Source organism: Chiloscyllium plagiosum, unplaced genomic scaffold, assembly GCF_037043375.1.
Source record: "Chiloscyllium plagiosum isolate Xiang-an unplaced genomic scaffold, Cpla_swu_hap1 HiC_scaffold_17, whole genome shotgun sequence".
Taxonomy (NCBI): Eukaryota; Metazoa; Chordata; class Chondrichthyes; order Orectolobiformes; family Hemiscylliidae; genus Chiloscyllium; species Chiloscyllium plagiosum.
The window spans coordinates 54,139,934-54,161,563 of record NW_028270155.1 but is presented as its reverse complement, the minus strand read 5'-3'; the positions used below and the strand labels follow the sequence as shown (position 1 = coordinate 54,161,563).

The 21,630-nt window shown below is 44.8% G+C and overlaps 1 protein-coding gene across 1 annotated transcript; it reads left to right on the top strand.

Annotated features, from left to right (window-relative positions):
* The first annotated feature begins 463 nt into the window (after window positions 1–463).
* On the top strand, window positions 464–21,099 carry LOC122558449 (leukotriene B4 receptor 1-like). Its single transcript, XM_043707039.2, has 4 exons — window positions 464–1,435; window positions 8,749–8,801; window positions 10,737–10,863; window positions 20,984–21,099. Exons 1-4 carry the CDS (start codon window positions 475–477, stop codon window positions 21,097–21,099), a joined length of 1,257 nt encoding a protein of 418 aa, XP_043562974.2. The 5' UTR covers window positions 464–474.
* Window positions 21,100–21,630: the final 531 nt, after the last annotated feature.

Sequence of the window (21,630 nt, the reverse complement as noted above, 5' to 3'; positions counted from 1 at the left end):
GTTTGATATCCAACCAACAACGGTGGTGGCATCAGCAAACTTGTTGGGGTTCGGACAAAATTTGGCCACACAGTCATGACGTGTACTTGGAACACAACAAGGGGCTGGGTACGCGGCCTTCCAGGACACTGCTTGCTGTCTCTGGGTCAGGAAGTTAAGGATCCAGTTGTGGAAGGTGGAGCAGAGACCTAGATCCCAGAGTTTGGAGATTAGTTTGGTTGAGATTATAGTATTGAAGGCAGAGGTGTAGTCATTAAGTAGAAATTTGCCTTGTCACGATAGGGAAGAGAGATGGCAAAGGGATCTTGCACAACTAATGAAGGAACTTAGACAATTGCTTCCTTTTCACAGCTTGCTCCATATTCTGGTAATTAATTTCAACTCCATAATTTCAGAAGTGTTGTTTTAAGGAGGTGGGGGAGGGGCAGAGGTGAAAAGTAATTCTGGAGAGCGTCTGTCTACCTGATAGTCGAAATGGAATTCAACTCTTCATCTCCGGAACAGAACGCTATTGATATGAGTCTGGAAGAGAAGATTGTGATGGGCTTTGCTCTCAGCATGGTCTTTCTTGTGGGAATGCCGGGAAACTTCATGGTGATCTGGACAATCCGGAGCCACATTAAAAAACGCTCTGCGACCATCCAGCTGGTGTTGAACCTGGCGCTAGCCGATCTCCTCACCGTGCTGATAGTGCCAGTCATTATCTATGAGATTACCGCCGAGTGCTTGCCCGCTTCTCTCTCCTGGATGCCAAAAACGACAACCTACCTCCTCCTGGTCTTCATGTATGTCAGTGTGTTCACAATCACGGCGATAAGCGTCCTGCGACTGCTGGCTGTCCTGCACATATTCACTCTGCAGGACTTGCAGAGGCGAGCAACCACTGAGAAGATCATTGCTGCTCTCTGGGCTGTAGCTCTGCTTTCTGCTGGCCCCGCGTTTACAGGCTCCCAGTTACACCAAGGCTGTGCGGAGAAATTCGGCTTGCGGCACGAAGCAGCTTATATTTTGGGGAATCTGTTGGGCTTTGACATTCCCTTAATTGTAATGTGTCTCTGTTACGCACTTGTAGTGAGAAGATTAAAGCAAATGGCCTTCAGAACCAAAAGGAGAGGCGCAGTGCTACTTATGAGAGTTCTGGTGGCCTTCATACTCTGCTGGCTTCCCTGGAACATCACTAATGTCCTGCTCATCTGTTCTTATCACACAACTGGCCACACCAGAGAGGCATTACTCAAAACCGTTTCAGACTTGAAAGCTTTCACGACAATTTTAGCCTTTGTCAACAGCTGCATCAACCCCATTCTCTATGCATTCACTTTCCAGAATTTTCAAATCGGATTCAAGATGTCCAATATTGCGAAGCTCTTTGAAGAAATGAACAGCAGTTTCAAGGAGAAATCGGACAAATCAGCAGTTGACTTGGCAGAGCAAAGTACTGCACTAAATAAATGATTTTCGGCTCCAATTCGGGCATCAATGCTCAGGGATCAGTCTTCCTGAATGCTTCTTCGTGGATAAAGACGCTGTAAAAAGCAAGGGCTAGGATGCCATTTTCAGCCAATGAACTAGGTTTGGGTAAAGGATTTGCTGTTTAAGATTATATATACATGATTCTCTTTTCTTGAGTACCCTGCTACCTTCCCCCCATGCCTCTAGAGCAGACTACTATTGTTTCTTTTAAACTACTTTGTTTGCAGCTTTCGTAGGTAAATATTGTCTGTATCCGACTTGCTGTGGTTGGTGGGTTCAGCTGCCTAGACCGTGAGAGTATTGTACAAAACGATGCCAATGGCATTGAGTTCCATCCCTGTCCAGGCTGTACAAGTTCACAGAGGGCTGCTCCCTTATCCACATCCTGATGAGGAGTGGCAGCCTCAAGCTATACAACCACTGATCTTTCACCAATAGGGTGGCATGGTGGTTAGCACTGCTGCCTCAAAGAACCAGGGACCTGGGTTCAATTCCAGCTTGGGACAACTGTCTGTGTGGAGTTTGCACATTCTCCCTGTGTCTGTGTGGGTTTCCTCCGGGTGCTCTGGTTTCCTCCCACAGTCCAAAGATGTGCAGGTTAGGTGAATTGGCCATGCTAAATTACCCATAGTTCTTATTAAATTACTCATATTTCTTATGACTGCTCCTCACTTGCTCATCCAATTAATTTATACTGTACTGTACCTTAATTTTACAGCAATCATCCAGAAAATCTCAGCACACCAGATTACTTCCAACTCTTGAATCCCAAACTCAATGGAGCATCACATGCTGAGGGGTGACCTAATAGAGGTTCATAAAATCATGAGGGGTATTGATAGGATAAATAGACAAAGTCTTTTTCCTGGGGTGGGAAGTCCAGAACTAGAGGGCAGAGGTGTAGGGTGAGAGGGGAAAGATTTAAAAGGGACTTAAGGGACAACGTTTTCACACAGAGGGTGGTACGTGTATGGATTGAGCTGCCAGAGGTACAATTACCACATTTAAAAGGGATCTGGATGGTTATATGAATAGGAAGGGTTTAGAGGGATATGGGTCAAGTGCTGGCAAATGGGGCGAAATTAATTTAGGATATCTGGTCAGCATGAAGGATCTGTTTCCATGTTGTACATCTTTGAGTTTATGACCCGAGAAGGTTGACTGTTTCCAGTACCGTTAGTAGAACATGCATTTCTTCAGTGCAAATTGGCTATAATGCGAATCGAAGAATTTTGACCATTATTTGTAGAACGCAGACTTTTCTTAACTGCATTGGCTATCACGCAATCCTGGCCCCATTAGTTTAAATGGCGTTGTTATTATGTGATTTTCCTATAAAACGGGATTGCAAGGGAAGTGAACTATCATGTTGTATCAGAACCAACTATATTCTGATGTTCATTTCAGCTCCACATTAAACAATAGTTATCTTTTCAATGATGGCGTATTATTAACTGGATGAATAAAAACATCTGGTCAGAGTGAAGTTAAACTATCTGGTGCTTGGGGAGAGAAGATTCCCTTACTGAATGGGTTCCTTATATTCTGTAACACAGAGGAGAGCTGGTGCAGGACGTTAGGTGCAGAGATTGGCATTCATGTTCAGAGAATCTGTCAAAACTGAGCTGCTGCAGCACCTGTTGTATTAAGAAGTCATTATAATAAAAAAAATAATTTGATCAGAGTCTCTTTAATAAATCATCAAGTGAAATTTGAGAAAAAGTGCCTACATTGTAGGGTCAATGGTTAGATACAAAATGAGTGACAATAGACAATAGGTGCAGGAGTAGGCCATTCAGCCCTTCGAGCCTGCACTGCCATTCAATATGATCATGGCTGATCATTCCGAATCAGTATCCTGTCCCTGCCTTATCTCCATAACCCTTGATTCCACTATCTTTGAGAGCTCTATCCAACTCTTTCTTAAATGAATCCAGAGACTGGGCCTCCACTGCCCTCTGGGGCAAAGCATTCCACACAGCCACTACTCTCTGGGTGAAGAAGTTTCTCCTCATCTCTGTCCTAAATGGTCTAACCCGTATTTTTAAGCTGTGTCCTCTGGTTCGGCATTCACCCATCAGCGGAAACATGTTTCCTGCTGCCAGAGTGTCCAATCTTTTAATAATCTTATATGTCTCAATCAGATCCCCTCTCAGTCTTCTAAACTCAAGGGTGTACAAGCCCAGTCGCTTCAGTCTTTCAGTGTAAGGTAATCCCGCCATTCCAGGAATTGATCTCGTGAACCTACGCTGCACTCCCTCAATAGCCAGAAGGTCTTTCCTCAAATTTGGAGATCAGAACTTCACACAGTACTCCAGGTGTGGTCTCACCAGGGCCCTGTACAGCTGCAGAAGCACCTCTTTGCTTCTATACTCAATTCCTCTTGTTATGAAGGCCAGCATGCTATTAGCCTTCTTCACTACCTGCTGTACCTGCATGCTTACCTTCATTGACTGGTGTACAAGAACACCCAGATCTCTCTGTACCTAAATTGATTCCATTGAGGTAGTTATCTGCCTTCCTGTTCTTACCACCAAAGTGGATAACCATACATTTATCCACATTAAACTGCATCTGCCATGCATCTGCCCACTCACCTAACTTGTCCAGGTCACCCTGTAATCTCCTAACATCCTCATCACATTTCACCCTGCCACCTAGCTTTGTATCATCAGCAAAGTTGCTAATGTTATGGCTGATACCATCTTCTATATCATTAACATATATTGTAAAAAGCTGCAGTACCCCACTGGTCACTGCCTGCCATTCCGAAATGGAGACGTTTATCACTACCCTTTGTTTCCTATCAGCCAACCAATTCTCAATGCAATCTAGTACTTTGCCTCCAATACCATGCGCCCTAATTTTACTCACTAACCTCCTGTGTGGGACTTTATCAAAAGCTTTCTGAAAGTCCAGGTACACTACATCTACTGGATCTCCCTCGTCCATCTTCAGAGTTACGTCCTCATAAAATTCAAGAAGATTAGTCAAGCATGATTTCCCCTTCATAAATCCATGCTGACTCTGTCCTATCCTGTTACTACTATCCAGATGTGCCGTAATTTCATCCTTTATAATAGACTCCAGCATCTTTCCCACCACTGAGGTCAGACTAACTGGTCTATAATTTCCTGCTTTCTCTCTCCCACCTTTCTTAAAAAGTGGTATAACATTAGCCACCCTCCAATCCTCAGGAACTGACCCCGAATCTATCGAACTCTGGAAAATAATCACCAACGCATTCACGATTTCCCAAGCCACCTCCTTCAGTATCCTGGGATGTAGACCATCAGGCCCTGGAGACTTATCAACCTTCAGACCTAACAGTCTCTCCAACACCAAATCCTAGCAAATATAGATTCCCTTATGTTCAGGTCCTTCAGCCACTGTTACCTCAGGGAGATTGCTTGTGTCTTCCCCAGTGAACACAGATCTGAAGTACCCATTTAATTCTTCTGCCATTTCTTTGTTCCCCATAATATATTCCCCTGTTTCTGTCTTCAAGGGCCCAATTTTAGTCCTAACCATTTTTTTGCCTTGCACATACTTAAAAAAGCTTTTACTATCCTCCTTTATATTATTGGCCAGTTTACCTTCGTACCTCATTTTTCCTCTGCGTATTTCCTTCTTAGTAATCCTCTGTTGCTCTTTAAAAGCTTCCCAGTCCTCAGTTTTCCCACTTATCTTTGCTATGTTATATTTTTTCTCTTTTAACTTTGTTTCTTAACTTCCCTCGTCAGCCACGGCCGCCCATGCCTCCTCCTGGGATCTTTCTTCCTTTTAGGAATGAACTGATCCTGCAACTTCTGCATTATACACAGAAATATCCGCCATTGTTCCTCCACGGTCATCCCTGCTAAGGTATTGCACCATTGAACTTTGGCCAGCTCCTCCCTCATAGTTCCATAGTTCCCTTTATTCAACAGAAGTACTGTCACTTCCGACTGTACCCTCTCCCTCTCAAATTGCAGAATGGAGCTTAATGTATTATGGTCACTACTTCCCAATGGCTCCTTCACTTCGAGGTCTCTGACCAATTCTGGTTCGTTACACAATACCAGATCCAGAATTGCCTTCTCCCTGGTCGGCTCCAGCACCAGCTGCTCTAAGAATCCATCTCTGAGGCACTCCACAAAGTCTCTTTCTTGAGGTCCAACACTATCCTGATTCTCCCAGTCTACCTGCATGTTAAAATCCCCCATAACAACTGTAGTAACATCTTTGCGACAGGCCAATTTCAGCTCCTGATTTAACTTACATCCGACATCCAGACTACTGCTTGGGGGCCTGTAGATGACTCCCAAGAGGGTCTTTTTACCCTTAGTATTTCGCAGCTCTATCCACACTGACTCTACATCCCCTGACTCTAGGTCCCCCCGTGCAATGGACTGAATAACCAACAAGGCCATCCCACCCCCTCTGCCCGTCAGTCTGTCCTTACGATAGCACGTGTATCCTTGAATATTCCTTTCCCAGGCCCTGTCCACTTGAAGCCACGTCTCAGTTATCCCCACAATATCGTATCTGCCAATTTCCAAAAGAGCCTCAAGCTCATCCATCTTATGTCTAATGCTTCGTGCATTCATGTATAGTATTTTTAATTTGTTACTGCTCTCACCCTTCCCATCAACCCCTATTTCACTCAACCTTACAGCATGATCCCTTTCCAAGTTTTCTGCCTCGTTGATACAGTTGTCTTTCTTGACTTCTCTTGTTCTAACTTTCCCTTCAATTTCCTTTTTAAACATCCAGTTTGTCCCCTCCCCCCCGCTAGTTTAAATGTAGCGGTGCTGCAGTAGAAAACCTGCCTGCCAGAATGCTGGTCTCTAACCTATTAAGGTGCAAACCATCTCTCTTGTAGAACTTATGCTTACCACAAAATATACCCCAGTGATCCAAGAAGTTAAATCCTTGCTTCCTGCACCAGTTCCCCAACCACACGTTCAAGTCCATTATCTCCCTGTTTCTGGCCACACCAGCCCGAGGAATTGGAAGCAAACCGGAGTGGCACATTTTAAGTTATGAGGATATAGTTATTGATGTTGCACTATGTTTTTTGTTCATTCATCTATCTTATGAAAATAAAACTTATCTTTTGATTGAAAACCTTTTCTGGGGATGGTGTTTATTCAGCCTACTTCTCAAAGAGAGGAAGATCATAGGGTTTCACATATACAGTCCGATTGGCCAATTGGATATCCAGTAGTCCCAGTGAGAGCTAGTGGGAGAACTGGCTACTGCTGTCCCCATGGATTGTACAGAAGATGAGAAACTCAGACAGCTAAAGAATGGCAGATCAAATTTCCTGTTGTGATCTCTGCATTTTCTCATTATTTATATGAATATTGGAAAAGAAAGATTCATTCCAGTCATGGGTATCATGAGGCCTGACACTGAAAGTGGCCAATGATACCAACCCTGAGAAACCAGGTCCATGGGATTAATTTGCTAAAAGGTGACTGGAATTTACTTATTCACTCATGTGGGGAGCTCATAAGGGAGCTTGGCTTTTCAACAGCCTCATATCCTTACATTTATATTTTCCAACAAATGTCAGGAGTATGAATGACCACTGAATTTTCCTCAGTTTGGGAACATCCAAATGAGTGAAGTAGTTGTAGGTTAATTTAAATATGTAAAGATATGCTGAGTCTTCAATGAGAAATATCTCAATAAAAGACGTTTCAATGCAAAGTGAGTATGTTTGATTCCCAATGAGTAAGTATACCAAGCTGTATTTCCCCATGGGGGCAGGGTTGTTGTCAGTGAGGGCTTGCTTAGAAGCCGTCAGTTTGGATTTTACAGGGTCCCCATGTCCCCAGTCAAAAAGATGGGTTGGATCCCTTCCCTAATGCATTTAACATAACGCTAATTACCTTGAGAAGACTTCCTCACCAACAGCCACATCAGAGTCCGATTGGCCAGTTGGATGTCCAGTAGTCCCAGTGAAAGCTAGTGGGAGAACTGGCTACTGCTGTCCCCATGGATTGTACAGAAGATGAGAAACTCAGACAGCTAAAGAATGGCAGCATATTGTCTACGACATGCTATCAGGTATGGTGGCTGGTTGATGAGAATGAGAGTTGAATTTGAGATGCCAGTGCAGGAGAGTAAATGAGGCAATATTAACTCAATTGGATGCTTCTGAAGGGCACAGGGAACCAGTAAAGGGGGTCCCCCATTTTGCCCCATGCCAGCTCACAGAGCTTAAGCTGCAACTCTACCAATAATTTCTGGCTCAATTGGCCCAAAGGCAAATGGTCTGGTCAATGCCTCCACTACCCTTCAAATCTGTCTCATAGTAGAGGTAACGTGGCTATGGCAGATCAGGAAGGACACTGTCCATGATTGCATTTCAATCCACAAACATACCCCACAAGGGCCACCATGGCACTGTGGTTGGCGCTGCTGCCTCACAGTGCCAGGGACCAGGTTCAATTCCAACCGTGGGTGACTGTGGGGAGTTTGCACGTTCTTTTCCATATCTGCGTGGGTTTCCTTTGGGTGTTCTGGTTTCCTCCCACAGTTCAAAGGTGTGCAGGTTAGGTGGATTGGCTATGATAAATCAGAGAACATCTCTAGGACACCAACCAACCCCACCACCCTGTGGCCGAACACTTCAACTCCCCCTCTCACTCTGCCGAGAACATGCAGGTTCTGGACCTCCTCCATCACCACGCCCTCACTACTCAATGCCAGGAGGAAGAACGCCTCATCTTCCACCTCGGGACCCTCCAACCCCATGGCATCAATGTGAATTTCACCAGTTTCCTCATATCCACTCCCCCCACCTTATCCCAGATCCAACCCTCCAACTCGGCACTGCCCTCATGACCTGTCCTACCTGTCTATCTTCTTACCCACCAATCCACTCCCCCCTTCTCTCTGACCTATCACCTTTATCCCCATCTCCACCTACCTATCGCACTCTCAGCTACATTCTCCTCAGCCCCAACCCCCTCTCCAATTTATCTCTCCATCCCCGAGGCTCCCAGCCTCATTCCTGATGAATGGCTTTTGCCCGAAACGTCGACTCCCCTGCTTCTCAGATGCTGCCTGACCTGCTGCGCTTTCCAGCACCACACTCTCGACTCTAATCTCTAGCATCTGCAGTCCTCACTTTCACCAGGTGGGTTAGCCATGGCATCCATTCACACGTCCTGTCAATCAAACAAACAACAATTTAAGCAAACTCTCTGGTTTCCAGCCAGTCAATCCTCAATCCATGCTTGTATGCCATCTCTATACTATAAGCTCCTTTTTTTCTCTCAGCAATAACCTTTCATGTGTCAACTTATCTAATGCCTTCTAGAAATCTACATACGGTGAGGCTGCAGGTTCCCCTTTAGCTGCAATACATGTTGCTCCTTCCAAGAACTCTAGTTGGTTGGCTCGACATGATTTCCAGTTAATGAAACCATGGCAACTCTTTCTGACTTCTCTGGGGTTTTCCTAAAGCACAATTACAATCTAATCAATTTAATGACTGATTCACACGCTTTCTCCACAAAAAATGTCAAGCTAACTGGCCTGTAGTTTCATGCCTCCCTCCCTTCTTAAACAGAGGGATAGTATTTGCTACTTAACTGTCCGATGGAATCTTTCGTTTTGAGGGAATTTCGGAAGATTAACAGAAAGGCTCATTAGCTATCCCTTTTATGCTCTAGGATGACTTCCATCTGGAACACAAGACCACAGCTCCATCAGTCTGCTTTGTGTGACTCATATTGTAATTTCGGTAAATTCCTCTCTCTCCCTTCTACTTTTTGACTTGCAGATATGAATGTTGTCTGTACACCAAATAGTGAAAACAAATGCAAAATATTAGTTTATCTCATCCACCATTTCTGTATTATCAACTATTACCTCCCCGTTCTCACTCGCTGGAGAACCAACTTTCACTTATTTTTATCCTTTTTAAATACATGCAACAACTCTTGAGATCTGTGTTTTTAAATTCCCAGCTAGCTTCTTCTCTCCCTTTAATTTCTTCCTCCTGATCAACCTTCTAGTAATTCTCTGCCATTCTTTATATTTTGACAAATTGGCTGCCTTGCTGCATGTCTTGGCCCAGTTATGTGCTTCCTCCTGAAGTGTGATGTTTCCCCTTAACTTCTTTAGTTAACCACAGATAATGGGTTCTCCATTTAGACGTTTTCTTTCATCTTGGAATAAGCTAATTCTGAGTATTCTGAAATATTCACTGAAGTGACTGCCAGCACATCCCCATTGATCGATCATTAGCCTAATATGCCAGTTTACTTCATCCAGCTCAGCTTTCATACCCACATAGTTGCCCTTAGTTATATTTAAAATATTAGACTTGGACCCAATCTCCCTTTCAAGTGGGATGTAAAGATTTACGACTGCTGCTACCTAAGTGCGCATAATTATTCATCACAAATCAAAATGAATGATCTTAGTTAGATATGAGTGACCTTTTGCAATTTGTGTTGTTTATGTCTGATACATGTATTTTTAAGGACTCCGTGATGCTGTTCCTGATAATAGAATTGAGTAACACTCCCACCCCCCCCACCCCCATACCCACACCCACCCCCACCCCCGAACTGACATTGGGTTGGGATACCTGGTCGCATGGACGGGTTGGACCGAAGGATCTGTTTCTATGCTGTACATCTCTATGACTCAATGACTCTAAATGATTATTGGCTGACAATTTTCTACCTTCTAAGATGGTAAGGGTCCAAGACTTTTGGGGATATTGGGAATTTGGCTAGGGGGCAGGAAGAAGATGAAGACCTCAATGTGGAAAAGATTGGAAACTTGGGATAAGGAGAGAAGGCAAGAATCTGAAGGGAAGAAATGTCAGGAGAACAGAGAGGAGGTTAGAATCTATAGAACTTAATTGTAATCGGCTGGATGAAGGATGGATCGTAGAGTGTTCAGTGGAAACCTACAGAGGGTCAAGATGGAGATTGAGACCCCAGTTGAAGGAAGGAGAGGGTAGTGTAAAACCTGATCTAGTGTCAGGGTAGGGCGGTTGGTGGTGGCATGTTGATGGAGATGGAGAATGTAAATATTTTTAGGTACTTTTTGTTGTGGGGTGTAATGGACAGTGAAGGAGTTACCTCAGAATACAACAGGATCTTGATCAGATGGCCCAATGGGCTGAGGAGTGGCAGATGGAGTTTAATTTAGATAAATGTGAGGTGCTGCATTTTGGAATGGCAAATCAGAGCAAGACTTATACACTTAATGGTAAGAACATAGAACATAGAAGAATACAGCGCAGTACAGGCCCTTCGGCCCTCGATGTTGCGCCGATCCAAGCCCACCTAACCTACACTAGCCCACTATCCTCCATATGCCTATCCAATGCCCGCTTAAATGCCCATAATGAGGGAGAGTCCACCACTGCTACTGGCAGGGCATTCCATGAACTCACGACTCGCTGAGTAAAGAACCTACCCCTAACATCTGTCCTATACCTACCACCCCTTAATTTAAAGCTATGCCCCCTTGTAATAGCTGACTCCATACGTGGAAAAAGATTCTCACTGTCGACCCTATCTAAACCCCTAATCATCTTGTACACCTCTATCAAGTCACCCCTAAACCTTCTTTTCTCCAATGAAAACAACCCCAAGTGCCTCAGCCTTTCCTCATACGATCTTACTACCATACCAGGCAACATCCTGGTAAACCTCCTCTGCACCCGTTCCAGTGCCTCCACATCCTTCCTATAGTATGGTGACCAAAACTGCACACAATACTCCAGATGCGGCTGCACCAGAGTCTTATACAACTGCAACATGACCTCAGGACTCCGGAACTCAATTCCTCTACCAATAAAAGCCAGTACGCCATATGCCTTCTTCACCGCACTATTTACCTGAGTGGCAACTTTCAGAGATCTGTGTACATGGACACCAAGATCCCTCTGCTCATCCACACTACCAAGTATCCGACCATTAGCCCAGTACCCCATCTTTTTGTTACTCTTACCAAAGTAAATCACCTCACACTTAGCTACATTGAACTCCATTTGCCACCTTTCTGCCCAGTTCTGCAGCTTATCTATATCCCGCTGTAACCTGCCACATCCTTCCTCACTGTCTACAACTCCTCCGACTTTCGTATCATCCGTAAACTTGCTCACCCAACCTTCTAACCCCTCCTCCAGGTCATTTATAAAAATGACAAACAGCAATGGTCCCAAAACAGATCATTGCGGAACATCGCTAGTGACGGCACTCCAAGATGAACCTTTGCCATCAACTACTACCCTCTGTCTTCTTCCAGCCAGCCAATTCCTAATCCAAACCTCCAACTCACCCTCAATGCCATACCTCTGTATTTGTTGCAGTAGTCTACCATGGGGAACCTTATCAAACGCCTTACTAAAATCCATATACACCACATCTACCGCTTTCCCCTCGTCCACCTCCTTAGTCACCTTCTCAAAGAATTCAATAAGGTTTGTGAGGCACGACCTGCCCTTCACAAAACCATGCTGACTATCCTTGATCACATTATTCCTATCCAGATGTTCATAAATCCTATCCCTTACAATTCTCTCTAAGATTTTGTCCACAACAGAAGTGAGACTCACCGGCCTATAGTTACTAGGGTTATCCCTACTCCCCTTCTTGAACAAGGGAACCGCATTTGCTAGCCTCCAATCTTCTGGCACTACTCCTGTAGACAACGAGGACATAAAAATCAAGGCCAATGGCTCTGCAATCTCCTCCCTTGCTTCCCAGAGAATCCTAGGATAAATGCCATCAGGCCCAGGGGACTTATCTATTTTCACCCTTTCCAGAATTTCCAACACCTCTTCCCTACATACCTCAAAGCCATCCATTCTACTTAATTGTGACTCAGTATTCACATCGACAACAATGCCCTGTTCCTGAGTGAATACTGACGAAAAGTATTCATTCAGTGTCTCCCCAATCTCAACAGCCTCCACACGCAACTTCCCACTACTATCCTTGACTGGACCTATTCCTACCCTAGTCATTCTTTTATTCCTGACATACCTATAGAAAGCCTTAGGGTTTTCCCTAATCCTACCAACTAAGGACCTTTCATGTCCCCTCCTTGCTGCTCTTAGCTCTCTCTTCAGGTCCTTCCTGGCTACCTTATAACTCTCAATCGCCCCAATTGAACCTTCACGCCTCATCTTTACATAGGCCGCCCTCTTCCATTTAACAAGGGATTCCAATTCCTTATTAAACCACGGCTCCCTCACACGACCCTTTCCTCCCTGCCTGACGGGTACATACTTATCAAGGACACTCAATAGTTGCTCCTTGAACAAGCTCCACATATCAATTACGCCCTTGCCTTGAAGCTTACTTTTCCAAGCCACACATCCTAAGTCATGCCTCACCGCATCATAATTTCCCTGCCCCCAGCTATAACTCTTGCCCTGTAGTGCACACTTATCCCTCTCCATCACTAGAGTAAAAGTCACCGAATTGTGGTCACTGTCCCCAAAGTGCTCACCTACCTCTAATTCTAACACCTGGCCTGGCCTGGTTCGTTACCCAGAACCAAATCCAGTATGGCCTCACCTCTTGTAGGCCTATCTACATATTGTGTCAGGAAACCCTCCTGCACACATTGGACAAACAATGACCCATCTAACGAACTTGAGCTATAGCTTTCCCAATCAATATCAGGAAAGTTAAAGTCCCCCATAACAACCACCCTATTACTTTCACTCTTCTCTTGAATCATCCTCGCAATCCTTTCTTCTACGTTTCTAGGACTATTAGGAGGCCTGTAAAAAAACTCCTAACAGGGTGACCTCACCTTTCCTATTCCTAACCACAGCCCAAACTACCTAAGATGGCGAGTCTTCATCCATCGTCCTTTCCACAGCTGTAATACTAGCTTTGACAAGCAATGCCACACCTCCCCCTCTTTTACCCCCACCTCTGACCCTACTAAAACATTTAAATCCTGGGACCTGCAACAGCTAATCCTGTCCCTGTTCTACCCATGTCTCCGTAATAGCCACAACATCGAAGTCCCAGGTACCAACCCACGCTGCAAGTTCACCTACCTTATTTCGTATACTTCTTGCATTGAAGTATACACACTTCAAGCCACTTTCCTGTTTACAGGCACCCTCCTTTGAAATTGATGCCATGTTCCTAACCTCCCTACATTCCAGGTCTTCACCCTAAAGCTACAGTCTGGGTTCCCATGCCCCTGCAGAGTTAGTTAAACCCCCCCCCCCCAAGAGCACTAGCAAACCTCCCACCAAGGATACTGGTGCCCCTCAGGTTCAGGTGCAGACCATCCTGTTTATAGAGGTCCCACCTTCCCCAGAAAGAACCCCAGTTATCCAAATACCGGAATCCCTCCCTCCTGCACCTTCCCTGTAGCCATGCATTTAACTGTTCTCTCTCCCTATTCCTCGACTCTCTATCACGTGGCACGGGTAACAAACCAGAGACAACAACTCTGTTCGTTCTAACTCTGAGCTTCCAACCTAGCTCCCTGAAAGCCTGCCTAACATCCTCAGCGCTCCTCCTACCTATGTCATTGGTGCCAATGTGGACCACGACTTCAGACTGCTCCCCCTCCCCCTTAAGGACCCGGAAAACACGATCAGAGACATCACGTACCCTTGCACCTGGGAGGCAACATACCAAACGTGAGTCTCTCTCGTTCCCACAAAACCTCCTATCTGTGCCCCGAACTATCGAGTCCACAATTACTATTGCTCTGCTCTTCTCCACCCTTCCCTTCTGAGTAACGGGGACAGGCTCCATGCCAGAGGCCTGAGCCCCGTTACTTACCCCTGGTAAGTCATCCCCCCCACAAGTATCCACAAGTATACTTGTTCTTGAGGGGAACGGCCGCAGGGGGTCCCTGTACTGGCTGCTTCCTCCCAGTCCCCCTCACTGTCACCCATCTATCTGCCATCTTTGGAGTTACTACTTCCCTAAAGCTCCAATTTATGGCCCCCTCTGCCTCCCGAATGATCCTGAGTTCATCCAACTCCAGCTCCAGTTCCCTAACACGGTCTTAGAGGAGCTGGAGATGGGTGCACTTCCTGCAAATGTAATCAGCAGGGACATCCATGGCATCCCTCACCTCAAACATGTTGCAAGAGGAACATTGCACTGCCTTCACTGCCATCCTCCTGAAAGTAACCTTTTTTTTAAAAAAAAACTGGGTTTAAAGTATACAACAAGCAAAATGCAGCACTTACCTACTTACCACAATGGGTCTTGGTCCTGGGGAAAGAGACCTTGGAGTGCAGGTTCATAGTTCCTTGAAAGTGGAGTCACAGGTAGATAGGATAGTGAAGAAGGCATTTGGTATGCTTTCTTTTATTGGTCAGAGCATTGAGTACAGAGTTGGGAGGTCATGTTGTGGCTGTACAGGACATTGGTTAGGCCACTTTTGGAATATTGTGTGCAATTCTGGTCTCCCTCCTACAGGAAGGATGTTGTGAAACATGAAAGGGTTCAGAAAAGATTTACAAAGATGTTGCCAGGGTTAGAGGATTTGAGCTATAGGGAGAGGTTGAATGGGCTGGGGCTGTTTTCCCTCGCGTGTTGGAGGCTGAGGGGTGACCTTTTAGAGGTTTATAAAATCATGAGGGGCATGGATAGGATAAATAAACAACGTCTTTTCCCTGGAGGGGAGGTGGGGGTGGTGGTGGTGGAATTACAGAACTAGAGGGAAAAGGTTTAGGGTGAGGAGGAAAGATTTTTTCAGCAGCAGCAGCAGCAACCTAAACGGTGGGGGCTTGCACCAGGGGCCTGCCAGGAGCGGTGGGTCACTGATTTGAGCCTTTAAAAACTTACCACGAGTGCGGGAGTCCTCCATTTCTGTTTTTCAGTGGCAGCAGCAACTTGAAGGGTGGGAGCTGGCACCAGGGGCCTGCTGGGAGCAGTGAGTCACTGATTTGTGCTTTTATATTTGAAGTCAGAGAGAAGAGGTTTCTGGGAAAGGAGGGACTTCTTATTTTTATTTCCATTCTGCTATATAAGTCAGTGGTCGTTCCCCTGAAAAACATGTATGCCATTTTGGATACTGTTGAGGGGGATGACTTGCCAGGGGCAAGCAGTGGGGCCCAGATCTCTGGCACAGAGCCTGTCCCTGTTTCACAAAAGGGAAGGAGGGAAAGGAGGAGAGTGTTAGTCATTGGGGACTCAATAGTTAGAGGCTCAGATAGAAGGTTTGTTGGGAACGAACGAGACTCGCAGTTGGTGTGTTGTCTCCCAGGTGCCAGGGTCCGTGACGTCTCGGATCATATCTTTGGGGTCCTGAAGGGAGAGGGGACCAGCCTCAAGTCGTTGTCCATGTAGGTACCAACCTCATAGATAGAAAGAGGGATAGGGATGTAAGGCAGGATTTCAGGGAGCTAGGGTGGAAGCTGAGAGATAGAACAAACCGAGTTGTTATCTCTAGTTGTTACCCGTGCCACGTGATAGCGAGGCAAGGAATAGGGAGAGATACCAGCTGACACATGGCTGCAAGGATGGTGCAGGAGGGAGGGTTTCAGGTTTTTGGATAATTGGGGCTCATTCTGGGGAAGGTGGGACCACTACAAACAGGTCGGTCTTCACTTGAACCAGAGGGGTACTAAAATCCTGGGTGGGAAATTTGCTGGTGCTATTTGGGTGGGTTTAAACTAGCTCAGCAGGGGGATGGGAACTGGAGGTGTAGCTGCAGTGTACAGGAGGATGAGAGTAGGAAGGACAGGGACAAGATTTCAGGGTCACAGGAATGTGCTGGCAGACAGCAAACTGGTTTGAAGTGTGTCTACTTCAATGCCAGATGTATCCGAATAAGGTAGGTGAGCTTGCAGCATGGCTATGTACCTGGGACTTCGATGTTGTGGCCATTTCGGAGACATGGATAGAGCAGGGTGAGGAATGGAAGTTGCAGGTTTCAGAGTTTAGATCTTTCATTAAAAACAGGCAAGGCGGTAAAAGAGGGGGAGGTGTGGCCTTGTTAGTCAAAGATAGTATAACGGTGGCTGAGAGAACTTTTGATGAGGACTCGTCTACTGAGGTTAGAAACCTCATCTACTGAGCTGAGGTTAGAAACAGGAGAGGCGAGGTCACACTGCTTGGAGTTTTTTATAGGCCTCCGCAGAGTTCCAGGGAGGTGGAAGAGAGGATTAGCAAACTTATTCTGAGTCGGAGTGAAAGGAACAGGGTGGTCATTATGGGGGACTTTAACTTCCCCAACATTGACTGGAAATGCTAAAACTCTTGTATGTCGGATGGATCAGTTTTTCTTCAATGTGTACAGGAGGGTTTCCTGACACAGGATGTCGAAGGGCTGACAAGAGGGGAGGCCACACTGGATCTGGTGCTTGGTAATGAACCAGGCCAGGTATTTGATTTAGTTGTAGGTGAGCACTTTGGAGAGAGTGACCATAATTCAGTTACATTTAGTTTAGCGATGGAAAGGAATAGGTACATGGCACAGGTCAAGAGTTATTGATGGGGCAAGGGCAATTATAATGCGATTAGGCAAGAATTAGGATGCATAGAATGGTGTAGCAAAATGCAGGGGGTGCAGACTATTGAAATGTGGAGCTGGTTTAAGGAACAGATATTGCGTGTCCTTGATAGGTATGTCCCTGTCAGGCAGGGAGGAAGTGATAAGGTAAGGGGACCATGGTTTTCTACAGAAATTGCATCTCTTGTTAAGAAGAAGAAAGAGGCTTATGTGTTGATGAGGCAAAATGGTACAGATGAGGCGATGGAGAGTTACAGATCGGCTAGGAAGGATTTAAAAGAGAGTTAAGAAGAGCAAAGAGAGGACACGAGTAGTCTTTAGCAAATAGAATAAAGGAGAACCCTAAAGCTTTCTATAGGTATGTGAAGAATAAAAGGATGATTAGGGTAGGAATAGGTCCAGTCAAAGACAGAAGTGGGAAGTTGAGTGTGGACCCCGCAGAGATCGGAGAGGTGCTAAACAAATATTTCTCATTGGTGTTCACTCAGGAAAAGGAGAATATTGTGGAGAAGAATGACGTACGAGTTATTAGACTAGAAAGGATCGAGGTTAGTTATGCACAGGTGTTATCAATTCCAGAAGGAGTGAAAGTAGACAAGTCCCCTGGGCTGGATGGGATTTATCCGAGGATTCTCTGGGAAGCTAGAGAGGAGATAGCAGAGCCTTTGGCTTTGATATTTGAGTCGTCATTGTCTACAGGTCTAGTACCTGAGGACAGGAGGATTGCAAATGTGCCCTTGTTCAAGAAGGGCAGCAGAGATGACCCAGGTAATTATAGACCAGTGAGCCTTACTTCTGTTGTAGGAAAGGTCTGGGAAAGGATTATAAGAAATAAGATTTATAATCATCTCGCAAGCAACAATTTGATTTCAGATAGTCAACACGGTTTCATCAAGGACAGGTTGTGTCTCACAAACCTCATTGAGTTTTTTGAGAAGGTGCCCAAGTATATAGATGAGGGTAGGGCAGTTGACATGGTATACATGGACTTCAGTAAAGCCTTTGATAAGGTTCCACATGGTAGGCTTTGGAGAAAATGCAGAGACATGGAATTGAGGGTGATTTAGCAGTTTGGATTAGAAACTGGCTTTCTGAAAGAAGGCAGCGAGTGGTGGTTGATGGAAAATATTCAGTCTGGAGTCCAGTTACTAGTGGCGTGCCACAAGGATCTGTTTTGGGACCACTGCTGTTTGCCATTTTTATAAATGACTTCGACACAGGCATAGGTGGATGGATTAGTAAATTTGCAGATGACACTAAAGTCGATGGAGTAGTGGACAGTGTGGAAGAATGTTACAGGTTGCAGGGGGACTTGGATAGACTGTAGAATTGGGCTGAGAGGTGGCAAATGGAGTTCAATGCAGCTAAATGTGAGGTGATGCACTTTGGAAAAAATAACAGGAAGGCAGAGTACTGGGTCAATGGAAAGATTTTTGGTCATGTGGATGTGCAGAGGGATCTTGGAGTCCATGTTCATAGCTCCCTGAAGGTTGCCACCCAGGTGGATAGTGCTGTTAAGAAGGCATACGGTGTGTTAGGTTTCATTCGTAGAGGGATTGAGTTCTGGAGCAGCAATATCATGCTGCAACTATACAAAATGCTGGTGCGGCCACACTTGGAATATTGTGCACAGTTCTGGTCCCCATATTTCTGGAAGGATGTGGAAACATTGGAAAAGGTGCAGAGGAGATTTACTCAGATGTTGCCTGGTCTGGAGGGAAGGTCTTATGAGGAAAGGTTGAGAGACTTGGGCCGGTTCTCATTGGAAAGAAGAAGGCTAAGAGGGGATTTGATAGAGACATACAAGATGATCAGAGGATTAGATAGGATAAACAGTGAAAGACATTTTCCGAGGATGATGATGTCAGCTTGTACGAGGGGGCATAACTACAAATTGGGGGGTGATAGATTTAAGACAGACATCAGAGGCAGGTTCTTTACACAGAGAGCGGTAAGGGCGTGGAATGGCCTACCTGCTAATATAGTCAACTCAGCCACATTAGGGAGATTTAAACAATCCTTCGACAAGCACATGGATGATGATGGGATAGTGTCGGGGGACGAGCTGAGAAACGTTCACAGGTTGGCGCAACATTGAGGGCTGAAGGGCCTGTTCTGCGCTGTATTGTTCTATGTTCTATAAAAGGGGCCCAAGGAGCAGAGGGTGGTGCACACGTGGAATGAGCTGCCAGAGGAAGTGGAGGAGGCTGGAACAGTTGCAGCATTTAAAAGGCACCTGGATGGGTATATGAATAGAAAGGGTTTAGAGGGGTATGGGCTGAGTGCTGGCAAATGCGATGAGGTTAGGTTAGGATATCTGGTCAGCATGGATGAGTTAGACTGAAAGATCTGTTTCCAAGCTGTACATCTCTATCAAGTTATGACTGAAATTGGAAAAGGACAGTTTTTAAAACCAAGGGATTTTTATTGGCAAGTTACGAGTATTTATGTTAAGCTGTGTTTACACTGATATTTGTTTAACCAGCAGAGGATGTTTAGTTGCAGATGAAGTGGTAGCAGGTAGAGTGTACAAAATGAAGTTTGGCAGTTGCCAGCTGAAGTATAGGTTGGACAGTGAAGTGATGATAAGTTTTTGATGCCATAGGCCTTCTGTGTGACTGGCTCCCAGGTAGCTGAACAGGTTGTGGGTGTGAATGAGTTGGTCAGAAACCTTCAGATCTCTGGAATGTGTGGTGATCTCCTGGTCTCTGCAGTAAGAAACAACTAAAGTCTGAGAATAACCAGGCTCTTTTCCCTTGCCTGTTGTGGTAAGCTGCGGCTTTTAACCAACTAGTCAGAAACTTTACAAGTTGAGAGTAAGTTACTCTGTGCCTCCTGGAAGGAATTAAAAGTACTTGGAGGAGAGAGATCAAGGAGCAGCAAGTCCTGACAAGTGTCTCAGCAAACGCTGTTGACAGGGAACATTGAGTTGCCTTCATTTTCTTTTGTGTTTGTCTCTATGTGTTCATTGAGAGAGTTTTACAAGTGCGTTAGAGATTTAACACATAGAGTTCTTTATCAGCAGTTCATAATTGTTTACCAGTAACAGATAATAATTCTTGTTAAATACAGAAATCTGGCTGTGTTTAATGTTAACCCAAGCTTAAAGGCAGGTGAATTGGGGAATCTTGCATCCTTTGATAAAATCTTTATCTTTTGTGATGACCCTGGGAGTAGCAGATCTTGATTCCCAGCACGGTGCCTCAGTGAGGCGTGACAAGTACAGGAAGCAGCTCAAACAGGAATGGGTTGGGGTTGGATTTGGAGAACGTGATCTGTCAGCCTCTCAGCAACAGCCTTTGATCTGGATCATGGCCTCTCGATTCCCTGCTCTCTTTATGCTCTGCTTCCTTAAAACGTCTGTTCCCTCCAACGTCTGAGCTACTTCATTTCTCCCATTCTGAGCTCCAGCCTTGTGATATCAGTGGAGCAGTCCAGACTTGCTCTGAGCATGTGCTGAAATCTTTGCTTACCCAGTTTATAATCACTTTTTATCCGGTGTGTGCATTCATAGTAATTTACTTGCCTCTAAACCATGTTACAACATAGAGACAAACAGCCAAATCAAATCAGCCTTTTACCTCTGTACTCAATGCACAGCAACATTTAACTCTACAAGACCCTCAGTAGTTACTCCAATGGTTCCTAACAAGACTTTTGAATAACCAATCCCAGAATTTGTGCATAATTAATTCAAGACACTGGTGTTTGATTTGAAATGCAAGACTCAACAATTTATGAAATATACAATAGCTTTAGCAGAGAAAAACTAAATAGCAAGATAATTAAATTAATGTTTATGCCTTAAACCTGCAACATTTGTTTTCGGTCTCCATTCACACAAAAGCCAGACAAACAAACACTGTTAAAGGATACAGAAAATAACAAAACTGGTCAGATTACTTAAATGCATTCTTTCACAACCATAGACGTGGGCTGCTTGGTGGCTTTTCTGAAAATATCAATCAGGGTCACTTTTCAGTTCACTCAGGTAACGATAGTTAAATTTCTAACTCAGCTTTCTATTCTTTGGGCTTCCTAGAAGCTGGGGAGGGAGATTGGGCAGGGAGCTTTCAACTCTTCATGCTGTGTCATCAACAGCCAAATGCATCTCCCAAAAGACAGAACTTCAACTATGGCCTCGCCCTGCTAGACTGACTGCCTTTTTCTGAAATCTCCACTACTGCTCAACAATTGCTATCTGCTTAAACATAAGGCTTGTTCCAGACTTGCCAGCACCAATTCCCAGGTTAATAGCCACCTTTTGCTATTGTTTTAAACAGAATATTCTTCCTGAGGGAGGAGGTGGTTACTGTGTCTGTAGAAACCCTTTTAATCAAGTCTCAACTGCAAGTAACTCTCTATCCTAGATTCATAAATAAACAAAAGCTTCTTTGATTTGATCTTTTACCACAAGTTGTTTCCCAAAGTCTACAAGTCATTTTTAGTGCATAGCTCCCTGTTCACAGCTCAAAGTCAAAATTGATAAAATAATAAAAAATATAATAAGGAAAAAATCAGCAAATGTTCCAATAACTGGCAGCTATCAGTTTTGCACTTTTAATCCTAGAAACATGAGATAAAAATGGAGAGACTGTCTCATTGCGTGATATTCACCAAAGGCACATGAACAAAATGTATTTAATACAATTTAATACAACGGCTGAAGCTAACAATATTAAAATATTA

Coding starts and splice junctions, on each gene's coding strand:
- LOC122558449 (XM_043707039.2), top strand. CDS start 475: ATGGAATTCAACTCTTCATCTCCGGAACAGAACGCTATTGATATGAGT. Junction 1,436..8,748: donor AGTTGACTTGGCAGAGCAAA/GTACTGCACTAA, acceptor TTTTTCTCTCAG/CAATAACCTTTCATGTGTCA. Junction 8,802..10,736: donor CTTCTAGAAATCTACATACG/GTGAGGCTGCAG, acceptor CAGCGCAGTACA/GGCCCTTCGGCCCTCGATGT.